Source organism: Equus caballus, chromosome 2, assembly GCF_041296265.1.
Source record: "Equus caballus isolate H_3958 breed thoroughbred chromosome 2, TB-T2T, whole genome shotgun sequence".
Taxonomy (NCBI): domain Eukaryota; kingdom Metazoa; phylum Chordata; class Mammalia; order Perissodactyla; family Equidae; genus Equus; species Equus caballus.
Genome location: NC_091685.1, coordinates 40292942 through 40307333, shown reverse-complemented (window position 1 = coordinate 40307333; position 14392 = coordinate 40292942). Strand labels below are relative to the sequence as shown.

Here is a 14392-nt window from a genome sequence, read left to right as displayed (position 1 = left end):
TCCTTGGGCAGGGCCAGTCCCTTAAATGTGTGAGAGATTGCAAGAGACATCGACTTCCTAATTTAGAACTGGAGCTGATGTTCTCCTTGAGAGAACTTCCTCCTGGAGGGCATGTCCTCAGAAGACCAAATTATTTATGAAAATGCTGCGTGGGGAGTACAGAATTAGTTTGCTGTGTGTTGGTGGGTATCGGGGTCCGTGGCTGTGATGTGCTTTCCCGGGGATGCTTCATTCTAAAGCACTGGAGGTGGTCTAGCACCAAATGCTGGTGTGGAGGGAAACTTGGGCTGACTCTTGCTCTTTGGCTGCCAGGCCTTTAGATCCTCTACAGATCAGTGTCCCTTATCTTTCTAGGCTGGATAAAATGCAATCGCTTACCCAGTGGTTGTCTTCATTTTCTGGTCCTGAGGCTGCGTCTGGTTAGCTTGGTTAGATCTGGAGGTTTCCCAGGCTTTGGTGGTGGTGTGTGTGTGGCTCGCCTTCTCAAGTGGGTGCCTCTCTCCTGTTCCATGTTGCTTTACCTGTTTCAATCTGAGCGGGACCTTTTGGCTGACCTTGGTCCCAAATTCCAGGTGCTTGTTACTGTACCTCTGTGTTCAGTTCAGCCTTTGTGTCAAGCCTTGGGGAGTGAGCTGTGAAGAAGCCAGACCCAGGCCCTGCCCTCATGGAACTTACAGTTTGGTGGGAAAGACAGAGATTAAGTCATTAGAAGTGTGATGAAGTTTATAAAAGTGGAAGTCAGGGTGCCACGGGAGCATCTTGCAGGGGGACCAAATGTGGTCTCCAGGGTGAAGGAAGCCTGCCTTGAGGAGTGGTATTTAAGGTCTTGAAGAATGAATAGGAGTTAGTTGGGCAAAGGTGGAGGGGTGTCTGAAGGCTCTGAGTGGAGACGGGAGGAGAGTCAAGGTAAGGCGGGAGAGAGGCCGGGCAGGGCCAGAGGTGAGCCAAGTGAGAGATCTGAGGCCTTTGTCCTGAGGAGAACTTGTTGATAAGGGTTTTCAGGTGTCTGTTGGGAGAGGGGCGTGGTCAGATCGGTATTTTTGAACGCTGGCTCTGGCAGCAGTGTGGAGATTAGATTAGGGGTGGGGAGGGGGAGGTTGTTACAAGAATGGAAGCCAGGGACTGTTTGGGAGGGTGTCACAGCATTCCAGGTATGGATGACCATGACTTGGATATGGGGATGGAGTGAGGTGGGATGGAGTGTGGCTGGGAGATGGAGAAACTGGGCAGGTTTGAAAGAAGTAAATTAGACAGGATTTGAAGTAGATTGGCAGCACAGGAGGAAAAATTAGGGCTGATTGAGAGTTTTCACTTCATGGGAACCAGAGAGGGGAAGCAGCATTATAACTTCACTGCCTTGGCTGTTTCATTCATTGTGTGGGTGAAGTTTGTTCACGTGTTAGAGTTTGGAGATCCTGGAATTTCACTGAGATTCACTGGGGTTTTCAAAACCAGAAGATGGCTCTGGAGGTTGCTGAGGAGGGAGGTGGAAAAGTTAGAGACTGGGAGGGGTATTCTGTGAAGGACTGATCTAAGCGTGCTACAGACAGAAGCGATGTCTTGCAGGGCTTGGTGAAGGGTGAACGGGATTGTAAGACCTGTTAGATCCTCTTTGAACTGTGTGTGTAGTGCGAAGCCTCTGCTCTTTGTTGTGGGGCTTTGTTGGGGGACAGTAGGAAGGGGAACTTGGGTTCGACTCTGAAACCTACCAGTGCTGCAAGACCAGTATTCTCTGTACCTCTGTCATTGGAGAAGAAATCAAGGTTTGCCCTGGAGCGGGTGGGAGCTCAATGACTGCCCACCCTCACAGTCTAAGAATTTCACCGTTCCCAGCCCAAAGTGGTCTGCTTTTTGACTGATGAACAGTCCCTCAATTTCCAGCCCTTGATCTCACACCAACTCTCTGGGTTTTCTGGCCGTAGGAATTGGATTCAAGTACGTGGCTCTGGGAGACCTCATCATCCTCATCACTTTTGGCCCACTAGCAGTGATGTTCGCCTATGCCGTCCAGGTGGGGTCCCTGGCAGTCTTCCCATTGGTCTACGCCATCCCCCTCGCCCTTAGCACCGAGGCCATTCTCCATTCCAACAACACCAGGGACATGGAGTCCGACCGGGAGGCTGGCATCGTCACGCTCGCTATCCTCATTGGCCCTACCTTCTCCTACATGCTCTATAACACACTGCTCTTCCTGCCCTACCTGATCTTCAGCATCCTGGCCACGCACTGCAGCATCAGCCTGGCACTCCCCCTGCTCACCATTCCCATGGCCTTCTCCCTCGAGAGACAGTTCCGAAGCCAGACGTTCAACAAACTGCCCCAGAGGACTGCCAAACTCAACCTCCTGCTGGGACTCTTCTATGTCTTTGGCATCATTCTGGCACCAGCAGGCAGTCTGCCCAAACTCTGAGGGGACCGACAGCTCCCCCAAATGTGTTGCCCTTTCTTAGAGCGTGTTGAAGGCAGAGTCTCTGAGGAGGGAAGGTGATTTGGCAGAGAGGGACCTAAGGATGGCTGGGGAACTCCCACCTTTTTTTTATTATTTATGTTCTTAAAGATAATGTTTTGTTTTTGTTTTATTCCATTTTATGGGGAATCTTGAAACCACTCTGGTATCAGAAGGTCAATGGGATGCCTGGCCCATGTTTTATTTGTAATTTCCACTAGAGGGTGTTGTCAGGTCATTTTAAAGTGGATTAAAATGCCCTAAGACTTGGTGAAGGAGCCGCTGGCGTTGGCCCCCTGTCCTGAAAGGGCCATAGTAACTCGGCGAAGTGTCTTCTGTCATCTGGGTCTTGCAAGATACAATAATAATTGGCGCCAGGCCCCAGTGACACGGGGAGCACCTGTCTCTTCCTCTGAGCATTTGGGTCCTGAAATACACTGCTTGAGAGCGAAAGTCCCTCATTAACAGCCTAACGTGGCTCCCGGCTTTTTGCCTAAATTGTGATTCTGACGCTTTAGTCCTTCATCTCTCCTTTCATTTATTGCCACAGTTGAAGAAAAGTGTCAGATAACCCTGCAGCAAGACCATCAAGCTGGGGACTGGGAAGGAAAAAAAAACCACCCTCAAGGCAGCTGAGAAATCACTCTGCTTTTGGATAGAAATTGGTAGGATGGCTGTTTTCCCTTTTCGGAATCCACTAGAATGACAGGAAGGACTCCCAGCCCTTTCAGTAACTGTTAGGAGCCCTGAAATTGTAGAGGCACTGATGTCCTTGCAGGCTACTTGAAGCCCACAAGGCAGCTGCTTCCCCTGCCCCCATTGGCCCTCCTGATGCTCCACTGCGCCCACCCTCCGTTTCTTTCAGGTTCTCATTGGTGTATTTCCCATCCGTGGAGCCCAGTTGTTTGGGCAGCAGCTTAGCAACTGAGTCAGGGAAGCTGCCACTCTCCACAGAGCCACGGATGAGCAGACCAGGGACCTCAGCTCCTCCGTGGATGAGAAGGCCCATAGACAACAGTCCTGATCCTGGGCAGCCGGAATGACAGGGCTTGCCAGTGAAGGAACTGTGTCTTCCTCCTTGAAGACGGAAGTGCAATAATGACCCTGCTTCTCCCAAAGGCTTCAGTTGCCTTGTGCAAAGATCGTTTGCACTCTGAAGGGGGAATTCCAATGTTCATCGAAGCTGCTTTTTCATTTAATTTCATTGCCTGTGAAGTATAGTTTCTGGCCTAGAATTGCTCAGTTGTATTTGGTTCAAGACAAATAGGTTGAGGCCATGATTGTTAGACTTTTCTGTTGTGACCGTAGACGTCCTGACAGGTATTGCAGTCTTGGCCTGCAGAAAATGGCATAAGAACTAGTTCTTAATCCTTAAAATCAGGCTAATTATGATTTGGCTCCTTGAGTCGGAATTGGGCAGCTTACTTGGAAAAAATATATTTGGAAATTGCAAAAGTTCCTCTAGGTGGTTTGTCTGCAGAGATCCGGAATCCTCTAATAGTGGTCAGAGCTCAGTGACGAGGGAAAGGACAGCCTTTCTCTCCTGCCTTTCTTTCCAGCACCATTTTTGTTTTATGCCAGGCTTGTGGCATTTCGGTGCTCACAGGGGTCCTGCCTTCAAAGATATGCTCTTCGGGTTCCTCTTCTGAGTAGGCCATTCTTGCATGGGGCTCCCCCCAAGGCTGTAGGACCAAGACCTCCCTGCGTCTACACACCAGACCCACCCTTGTAAGCACTCCCATCGGGGGTGTCAGTTAACCTGCACTGCGTTCTGGTGCAGATTTTAGTGCATATTTTTATATATAAATATTTCTGAAAGGCCCAATTTGGTGCCAGATTTTATATACAGGTCACCATAATTTGTATTACATCCCCTGACTCAATGAAGATTTTCTTTAGACCTATTAATAAAAAAAAAAAGAAAATGTTTATCAGTGGTCTGGCTTCCAGTGTTTCTTTGCTTTCCTCCTGCTTCTTATTGTCTGATTGTGAACTCTGATTCATAAATCTCAGGAGACCAGCGCAGGGATGTTGGGACATTTGGTGGGGGTGTGGGTGGGATACCTGATCTTTGGTGATGAATTTGGGTAGAGCTTGACCATATTTAATGAGCCCCTGGAGCAGACAGTAGTGAGCACTCAGAGCCACTATAGATTTGCCAAGAGCCAGTCAGGCCAGGTTCACCTCATTTCCTTCTGTCTTTTCCTGCTTTCATTTTTCTTTTTTCTCGATAGGGTCCCTGTGCTGATAGATTAAGAACATGTAGAAGACAGAGTATGTTTGGGTTTTATCTAGGTGCTTGACAATGGATCCTTATGAACAAAGCAGAGAGGTGTGGAATGGATAACGGTCTAGTTGGATGAGTTTCTGGGAAACAAACTGCGGGAGAGCCGACTGCTCAGCGAGTCAGTGTCAGTGCGAAAGGAAGCCTTTAGTAGCACCTGTGAGCCTGCCCGCTGCCCTTTGCTCGGCCAGGTTCAGCACCTGCTGTCAATGACTAGAATTAGGCAGCCCAAATCACAGGTTCTGTACACCTTGGAGGAAGAACTTAGAACAAATCAAGAAGCTGCTTTGATGTGTCAAAGGAAAAATTTAGCATGAATAAATGTAAAGCTATATACTTGGGCCCCGGAAGTCAACTGTATCACATCAGAGGGGCAAGATCTCTGGGGTGACAGCAGTAGCTGTGGTCGGTATGAATTTTATTGATGACTCTGGGGTACGACATCACATGCCTTTATTTCTGAGTCAGATTTTTTCTGCTCCCCAGTGGGGTGGCTGGAAATTCAACCTTAGTCGCCTCTTGGGCCTGGTCCCATCCCTCTGGGACCCCTGGGCCTCAGTGGGGCGGAATCTAGGATGTTGGCTGAGCCCTGCTCTGTTTGCTCAACATCTGTAAGGTCCCTTCTCTGCTACTTCATGCTGAGGTTCGGCCTGGAATCTACCCTTGTTTCTTGGACAGTGCTCTAGAAGGGTTCAAGATGCCCCTTGACAGCAGCCCTCCTTGCTGATGAGTACTATGGGCTTGCAGGCCACTTGTCACTGCCACCTCATCCCCATTTGTACCCAGTGTGGGGGAGGCACCCATTCTCTCCATGATCTACCTTGTCCACCTGCCCTAGTCAAAGCATTTCCCTCCTTCTGCACCCTTGCAGGACCTTTGCACAAAATCCCAGCCTAGGGCCTTTAGAAGCTCAGCACTGGCCTCTTCTGGAGTGGAGCAGTGAAATACGTCAGTGTCATCTTACTAACTCTTCTGTTACTTCTGCATTAATACAAACAAAAATCTGAGCCTGTGACATGGCCCAAAGCTCAGTTTGAGTCAGTAATGAGCTCTGACTTCCATGAAGGTTAATGTGATCCGAGGTGCAATTAAGAGGAGTTTAGTGTCCCGAACAAGAAAGGCACAGGTCCTGCCCATCCCCCTGTCGTCGGATCATAGGTCGGGGCTGGGCCGTTTCTGGGCACCTTTCCTTTTTAGTTTCGTTTTTCTTGTTAGAGCAAGTATGGTGCTAGATCAAGAGCATGCCGTGGATATAGTACACTCGGATTTCAGCAAGGCATTTGACGATGTGCTATGAAATGGGGAATGGATGAAAATACGGTTAGAGGAACTTTATGTGCACGTGTGTGTGTGCGGGTGTGTGCACATACGTGTCTGTTTTCACTTTGGTAACAGCTGTGGCAGGGGTTCTGCATCTCAGTATGGGAACCACATTTTGCAGATGTTATTAACAAACTGGATCTTGACCAGAAAGCAGGAGGCAGACAGCTTATGGCCATGTCAGCATGGAAAGGGGACTTGCAAGAGGGCTGTCCTGGGGAAAAGGGATTGGGCCTTTTTTTTTTTTTTTTTGCGTGTAACTTCAAAAACAAAACTGGGACCAAATGAGTGCAAGTTATGTGGCCCCAAGTTTAAGCTCTTAGGTCAGGAAGGACTTTCTAGCCACGAGAGGAATCAGCAAGTGAGATGTTTGAAATGTCCCAATGGGCGGTGAGTTCCCTGTGACTAGACGCATTCAAGCGAAGGGTTGATTCCCTGTCAGGAACACTGAAGCGAAGAGTTGCATATCAGAGAGGGGGTGTATGAGAAGACCTTAAGGGTCTTCTGATCCCTCGATGTGGTTGTTCTGTTATTACAGGCTTGTGTCTCAGACCTGCCCCCAGGGGTTGGGAGGACAGAGTACAAGAAATGTGTTGACATTTCCTCTGCGATGTCAGATTGTTGTCTGCCCGTTTTAACAGGCAGAGCTGTGATCGATATTCCTTTTTTTTTTTTTAAGATTATACACGTGTGTGCACGTACACACACGTACGCACACACATGCACACACAGTTGATTTCATCCTCGAAAGCCCTTGAAGCAAGGTGGATGACAGCTCCTTTCCTCTGAGCCCCGTGGACCACTCTGCTGCTAATGGACTGTCAGCTCTTTCGCGACAGGCTCCAGACTGTGCCGGCTGGTGTAAAAGTAGTGCCTCTGGCGAGGACCTGGCACTTGCGTCTCAGCCAGTTGACATTTGTGATTTGCCCTTCTTCACATTGGGACAGCCCTCCCACCATGGGTGACTAAGCCAGGCTGCCAAATGGTGGTGTAAACCAGGTCAGTTCCCCTGCCTGGAGGGGTGACAAGATTTGCAGACAGGTTCCTGGGGTGGAGGAGAGGCTATAACTGTCAGGCACAGGCCTGTTCCGTGCTCCTGACCCACCTCAAGATGCGGGAGCTCTGGGAGGGTCTTGAGAGGGACAGTGAAGGTCTTGATCACAGGCACTCAGCCAGGTTTCAGGGGTCAAGGGAGGTTGGTCTGGGGCCCTGTTATGATGCTAATATGTCCAGAGAGGCAGTCCTCTGTGTGGTGTGACTCCAGGGCCACCTCAAGTCCACATTCACTCCTGCCATATCCTTATCCTTCTGTCCCCCAGCCTGCCTTAGAATTGTCTCCCATTAGGGTCACAAGTGGGTTGAACAGGGAAGGGCCCAGCATGGTGTGTGTGTGACACATCTATCAGTTTGTCAACACATCTATTGTCAACCTCCCCCGGTAGGTGGTAGGCCTCGAGTGCAAGGACTCTGTTTTATTTATCATCTTCAGTCATTAGTAGCGCAGTCGTGGGGACGACAGAGCAGGGGCTCCATCACTGGTTGTTGACTGAGTTACAGGGAGTGGGTGGACCGTCTAGGGCTGACCAACAGGCGGCAGAGCTTTAAGTGGGCATGAGTTGTGCTGCCCCTGAGCAGTAAGTGCGGGTGAATTCCACTTGAGGTTGGACGTGGAAGGGAAATATGCCAGGAACTCTCAAGATCTCTAAGGTCCAGCTCATCTTCCTGGAACATGGAAGCCTCTAAATAAATGTTTGCTGAATACCTGAGTGAATGACAGTAATAAAGCTATCACTATGTTCCAGGCATTGTTCTAAAAGCTTAGATACATTCTTTTAATCTCCATAACAACCCCATGAATAGGATATTAAGATCTTTTTTTCATAAGAGGGGAAACCAAGGTTCAGGGAGGTTATTAAATTTGCCCAGGGTCATCCAGCTAGTGATGGAAGCACGATGCAAACCTTGGACTATTTCAGTGCCAGTTCTGCTCCTCGTCTCTGTCTTTGTGTGTCTTGCAGTGCCTTCTACAGTGGGGACTCAGTTGGTCTGCCCTTGGGAGTGGGAGGGTAGTGGGGAAGGGAGAACAAGACTGATGGTGGGGGTGCCTGGGAAAGGGGGCTTCGGAAGCGTCAAAGAGTGACACAGCCTTCACAATTTCCCTGGCCCCACCAATGCTCTCAGCCTTGGCACTGGTCTGCTGCCCTCTGGTCTTCAAGGCGAGGCCCCCTCAGCCCCTCCGCCTGTGTCCTCCAACGCCTCCAGGAGGCTGGCCCTACAGGGATAATAATTAAGCCTGCTGTGTAACCAGCTCTGGCTGGTTGGACTAAGGTTTTAGGTCAAAGTTTGCCCATCCTTGAATAATGGAGAGTGGCCACTGCCCACCCACAACAACACAGGAAGGTCCATTCTCAGGTTAAATTTCTACTCCTTCCTCTATCTGGCTGTCTTCATTTTCTCTGTTTACTGTGGTCCTCACCCGGCCACTGCATCAGAGTGCCCACATCAGGAACGTGGGTGATTCTGCTTCCTGAGAATGTTGGGGGGCCACCTGGGAGGAGACTGAAAGAGCCCCTCCCCACCTTCAGGGTGAGCAGCACCAGGAGCTGATAGTTACACGCTGTTTGGGACACAGAAGACTCACTCTTGGGGTTCAGTGAAGGGAGGCTGACCACGTCAACTATGAGCGGAGACGACCACAGCGCACTGAGGGTTGAGACAGAGGTGCTGCATGGAGCTAATCAAGAAGGCTTCCAGGAAGAGGTGATGATGAGTGGTCATCAAAGCTTCTAGGAAGAGGTGGCCATGAGGGTGCTTGTTTCCTTGGATGCTGACATGCTGGTGGACACCTGCCAGCAATTCCCCCCAGCTGGAGAATGCCCTCTGGTTGCTGCCTGAGAGTGTGGGCAAAGATCTCCTTAATCAACCTCTTTGGCACACAGCCAGACAACTGCAGCATTGAGGCCGGTGTGCTGAGGGCCATCGCACCACTGCCAAGGTCAAAGCCTGAAGAATGAGAAACCCTGACACCTCCTTCCTGAGAAACAAACAGGAGGGGATGATGGGGCCTTTAATCAGCCAAGGCTGCCAATACCTAATCAAGATGAATGGCTTTGAGGGACGAGGCCCAGGGAAGGCGTCATGTCAGGGGCATGGGAAGACTGCCTCGGCTCTAGGCTGCACTGAGGCCAGGGAAGGCCAGGCGATGAGGAGCCCAGATTCGGGGGAGTTGCCCAGAGGGTCAGAGGTCACCACTGTCACCAACTCAGGCCTTCCAGCAGACACTTCCCCTGGCCAAGCACCTCTACTGAGATCCTGCTCTGAGCTCTGTCCCAGGACTCAAGATAAGTGAGGCACGCCCCTGCCCTGTGAGGACTCACAGAGAGCTGATGGGGAGAGAGCACATCCGTGAGTTGTCTGATGCCATCCCAAGTGTCATAACAGAGGCACAAGGGCTGTGGGAGAATGAGGGCAGCAGAGGTTAATTTCTCCATGCCCCACTGCTCCAGACTCTGATCAGTTCACTGCTCTGGACAGACGCCTTTCACCGTCTTCTGACCCCTGATCCTCTCTGGCGCCATCTGCAGGCGGCTGTGACACCAGTCAGTCATTCACTGTTAATTGAGCAAGTATTAGGTTCCAGCACTTGCCAGGCTCTCGGGTATGATGGTGAATAAGACCTGGTCCCCATCCCTAGGAATCTTACAACCCAGAGGAAAGACAGATAACCGGACACTCCTCATATCCTTCACAGGGCTCGACTGGCAGAACACTCATGGAGTCTGACAGCACTGGGTTTAATTAAGTCCAGGGTGTATCATTCGCCTACTGGGTGGGCTCAGTCAAGCTGCGTGACCTCTTTGAGCTTCCAGGTCCTTCTGTGTGAAAGAGGATGATAGTACTTGCCTTGCAGGGTAGTTTTGAGTTTAAATGAAATATTGTTCATAGAGTACTTAGCATGGTGCCTGGTATGTAGCAGCTACTTCCTAAAGCGAGTCCCCTTTTCCCTCTGATTGATGAACATCTTAGAATGTGGCTGTTTCTGTATAATCTCAGACTTCCCTACTAAAGGGCCGAGGACCCAGGACTGACACGACGGTGTTCTTCACAGTGCTGGCACAATGCCTGTACGTTCATTCATTCACTCAACAAACATTTATTGACCACCTGATAAGTACCAGGCACTGTGTTAAAAAGTAAAAATAGAAGATGAACAAGGCCAGGTCCCTGTCCTCAAAAGAGCTTATAAGATAGGCAGGAGACAGAAAAGAAATGAAACTATAAATTGTAAAACTATGTGTGTGTGTGTGTGGGGGGGTCCCTTTGGGGATTTCCTTTGGGGGGCACCCACATAGGGCTCTATAAGGAAACCGAGGGATGACCCATTTGGAGCCTTTCTCTCCGGGAGACCTAAGCCTGGTCGTGCTGAGACTGGAATCCCACTGAGGTGACTATGGCTGTCACTCCCCCCAGCCCAGTATCCCTGAGGTTCTAGCTTTAGGGCCAGAGACTGTCAAGGTGGCTTCCCATCTGAATGCCCCATGGCCCTGGGAGCCTGACCATTAAGCAGGTGCTAAGAAAGTGTTGGATGGAGAGACAGATGGTCTTAGGCACCACAATTGTGAACGGCCTGTCATTCAGAGGGGCTCCAAAATCTCTAGGTTAAAGGAATTTTGAGGGGGCCCTATTTCCCAGCTGTGCTATGGGGAGAGGTAACATCATCTCCTTGGGTTCCTGTCGAAGGTCAACAAGAGAAGGAAGTCCAGAAAATATCTGAAGTCTGTTTTACCAGGGTTGTCATTATATTTAAAAAATTTGCCCATGTGCATGTGTGTGCATTTGTGTACATGTGGGGACACCTCCCCGCCAGCCAGCAGGGCAGTTATTATTCTGGGTTTCAGGAAGGGCCGAAAATTAATGGAACCCAATGCAATGAGTGACATCTTGTAAAACAATCTCAATTACCAGATAACCAATCTCCGCGCAATTCCAGAGAGAATAAAAGGAAACCATGGGGGCTGTGAGCAAATGATAGCCCAGAGCCGCTCTGGGCAGAGGCAGGGAGATGGAGCCGTTCGTTATCCTGCCAGCTCAGAACAGAGGCTGGGCACGAGGTGGGCTGCTCTCCTGAGAAGAGTCATTTCTCTTCCAAGAAGGGACAGTGAGGGGATGGTGAAGTGCAAGGATAACCGAATTCGTCAAGTGGGCAAGCGTGCTGTGTAATCTGTGCCCTGGGCCATCGGTGGCTGCAGCTAATCTTGCTCCCCCAGAGCCCAGAGCCCAGAGCCTGCTTCTCCAGGAGGGGCCCCATCTCCTGGGAGGGGCCAGGCTCTGCGCTGGGAACCCCACTGCCTGCCCCGGCTGATCTGTGGTATGCGTTCTCTTGTCCTTCTCAGCAGTTCGGTACCTGGCCTGGGTGGCCACCCCTGGAGGTGGCCTGGGCTGCTGTGAGCAGGGCGTTCACTCCTGGGATTCTGTCCTGAGATGGGGAAGTTGAGGCAGCAGGGGGCCTGACAGCAGCCCGTGCACACTGCCTAACTGCCATCCCGGGAGAGACTCTGGGTCTCGGCAGCAACCCGGGGGTCGCCAAGCCCTTCTCTGTGCATCTCAGCCTGGCCTCCCCATGGCCCTGAGAGTGCGCACTGGGCTGGTTTCACGGGCCGAGTGGGGAGGTGAGTTGCTCAAGGTCACGTGGCTGCAGGACGGCAGCGCCTCAACCCGAATCAGCTCTTCTCTGACTCTAAATGTGGCACTCATTTGGTTAAAAATCTCTTTCATTTTCAACACCTCTTTCTTTTGATGGAGGGAAAGCATGATGGGTTGTATTTTTATAATCTCATATTCAATTTAAATCTCTTTTAAAATGTTGAAAGAACCACAGCTGCCTCTCTTGTCATTGCCTGCCTCTCCATTCTCTTTCCTGCTCTCCTCTCACTTCCCTCCCCTAACCCTCTCTGCAGCTCCCCCTCAGCCCCTGCTGCACGTGGGGGCTTCCCGTGCTGGTCACGCACGAGGTGGAGGAGTCAGAGGGGAGGCAGAAGAGGGAGGGTTGAGGCACAACAGAGAGAGGGCAAATGGGGCGGATGAATCTATGGCTTTGTGCAGCCTGGCCCATGAGGCTGCCTCAGCCGTCCCTCTCATCTGGACCAGAAGTGCGGCTTCTGCAAATCTAGTAGACATCATCCTTAGGTGTGAGCAGCCTCAGACAAGATCACCTACAAAAACCCACAGAGCACATCTCCCCCTCCTTGTTCTCAGCTCATCTGCTGTCTGACCCGAATGAGGCTCACATATGTGTGTTACCACCTTTGAGACTCAGAGCAATTCTAGGATGGAGTTATGAGAGTGCCCATCTTAGAGAAGAGGAAACTGAGGCTCCTGCAGCAAGGTTAAGCACTTTGCTGTCAATGTCCCCAGGCAGACATAGCTGTCTAAGTTCGCAGAGCCAGTGGCCAAGCTGGGATTAGAAGCCAGGTCCTTTGGCTCCTAACCCAGTGCTCTTTCCACCACGCTCTGTGGTATGGGCCAGCGTCCCAGCCTTGGTCCTGGCCTCAAGAAGGGAGGACTGAGATTGGAGGACTTGTGGCTTCCAGGTTCCTTCCGCAACAGGGGCCCAGCCCGTGACGGGGATAAAAAGCAAGCAGAGGGGCCGGCCTGATACTGCAGAGAGCAGCGATGGCTCCTTGGGTGAGGATAAAGCAAACAGGCGAGGAGCGGCTGATCAGGAGATAATCTCTCTGAGAAATGATCAAGTGCCAGTTGCTTCCGCAGCTGCAGGGCTGCATCTGGGCCCCAGTGCTGACGTGAGCTCCGCCTCCAGATCTGCATTGTCACTGGCTTGTTGGAAAAACAGATGTTATTGTCCTCTATTCCCATCTCTTTGTCCCTAATAGGCGGTTAAGTGCAGGAGGGGGAACGGAGAAACGGGACAGAATCATGCGTCTCTTTCAGGCTCTTTCCAGAAGATGCACTTCTGTGGGACTTGGGGTTTTGGATGGAGTGGAGGCAGGGAGAGACCTCGTCCCCTGCCCTGGGTGTTCTGGGCCAGCCTTGGGGAGGAGCTGCCCCGCTGGCCCCTTGTCCAGGCCAGTGGGTGCTGATGACTGGTTCTGGGAAGGGTTGCTTTCCTTCGTGCCTACATCCACCACCTGGACTGCACCCTGATGTTAGAGGAAGGGATGATGGGGACCCCTGGCCTTCTGCTTTGACTCCCAGAATTTGGGAGGTTGTATGAGGTCAAGGGCTGATGAGATGAAGGTCTTGAGTTCCATTCTTGTTTGGGATTCATCCATTCACTCATTCATTCATTCAGTGAGTCAGTCAACCATCTGCTGCTGAGCACATTCTTGATGGCTTAACCCTACACCTGACAGCAGCATGCTGGTTTGCAGATGAAAACTTTTCACGGGAAGAACAGTCTGTCCTCTTACGTCAGGTCACGTGGCTACGATTTAATGGAGCTCAGAGGCTCTCCTGCTCCGGAATAGCTCTGCAGCAACCTGCCCCAGCACCTGGAATTCCACCATCAGTCAGTCCTTTGAATGAAGGCATTATATTTCCCAAAGGTCCTTGCCAAAATACGAGCACGTAACTGAGGAGGCCTCGCAGAGGGAAAAGAAATCTGCCGGTCACCATGGAGAACAGAGGAGGGGACCCAAAATGAATGATATACACTATGGGTAAGTTTTCATGGGAGACAGATGAGAAGAGAAATATCCAGCCCATGGGCTGCTGCCCGGGAGGGAAGGCCTGCGAGGCTGTATGAGAGAATCAGGAATTTAAGGGAGAGTTCTGAGAGGAACCTGGTACCACGCGCTGGTTGCCCCGTTCTGCTTTGAGACTGGCAGGGTGAGACTAAAGACCTGGCCCGGCCTCTGCCCCTGGCTGGAGTGAGGGGAAAACTCTTTATGCCCTGCTGACCCTCAAACCTGAGAAGCTCAAGCCACTTCTGTCCGCACAGGGGCCTCCTTCATATCTCAGTAGGGTGGAAGGAGCAGAGATGGGGTGGAGAGGGAAGCCCAGCATCTCCTCCATCTCCCACGCCCTTGCTGCCTTACCTTGTGCCACACCCTGCTCTGTGCCTGTCCCCTCCCCCAGTTAGGGCCAAAGGGCTGATGGCAGGTGAGCTCAGGCCCCCAGCCAGTGGCTTCCCACGGGCAGAGAGTACCCTGGGCCACCTGGACAACTTGGATGAAATAAGAGAGAGTAGGGGTTGGAGGAGGCCCTCTTCTCCCATCCCCCCTCTACCTGATGGGTATTAGGAAGCTAATTAACTGGGGAGAATACCGACAGGCAGAGATGCCCTTTGTAACCTCTTACTACTTAATATTCAGAACCTATTTCAC

General features: G+C 51.2%; 1 protein-coding gene and 1 non-coding gene across 4 annotated transcripts in view; both read left to right on the top strand.

Annotated features, from left to right (window-relative positions):
- Positions 1-14392, top strand: part of UBIAD1 (UbiA prenyltransferase domain containing 1) — a 38005-nt gene that overhangs the window by 5796 nt on the left and 17817 nt on the right. Inside the window, exons 2-3 of one of the 3 annotated variants that reach the window (XM_070260929.1) lie at positions 1923-2011; positions 3312-4375. In XM_070260929.1, coding sequence (XP_070117030.1) covers positions 1923-2011; positions 3312-3374 — 152 coding nt within the window. In that variant the 3' untranslated portion in view covers positions 3375-4375. Of the gene's footprint in view, positions 1-1922; positions 4376-13612; positions 13727-14392 lie in introns of those variants that run through there. The other 2 variants (XR_011436544.1, XM_070260928.1) reach the window with 2 other exon arrangements.
- Positions 3415-3559, top strand: MIR9066 (microRNA mir-9066). Its single transcript, NR_128089.1, has one exon. It is a non-coding gene; the product is annotated as a microRNA mir-9066 (primary transcript).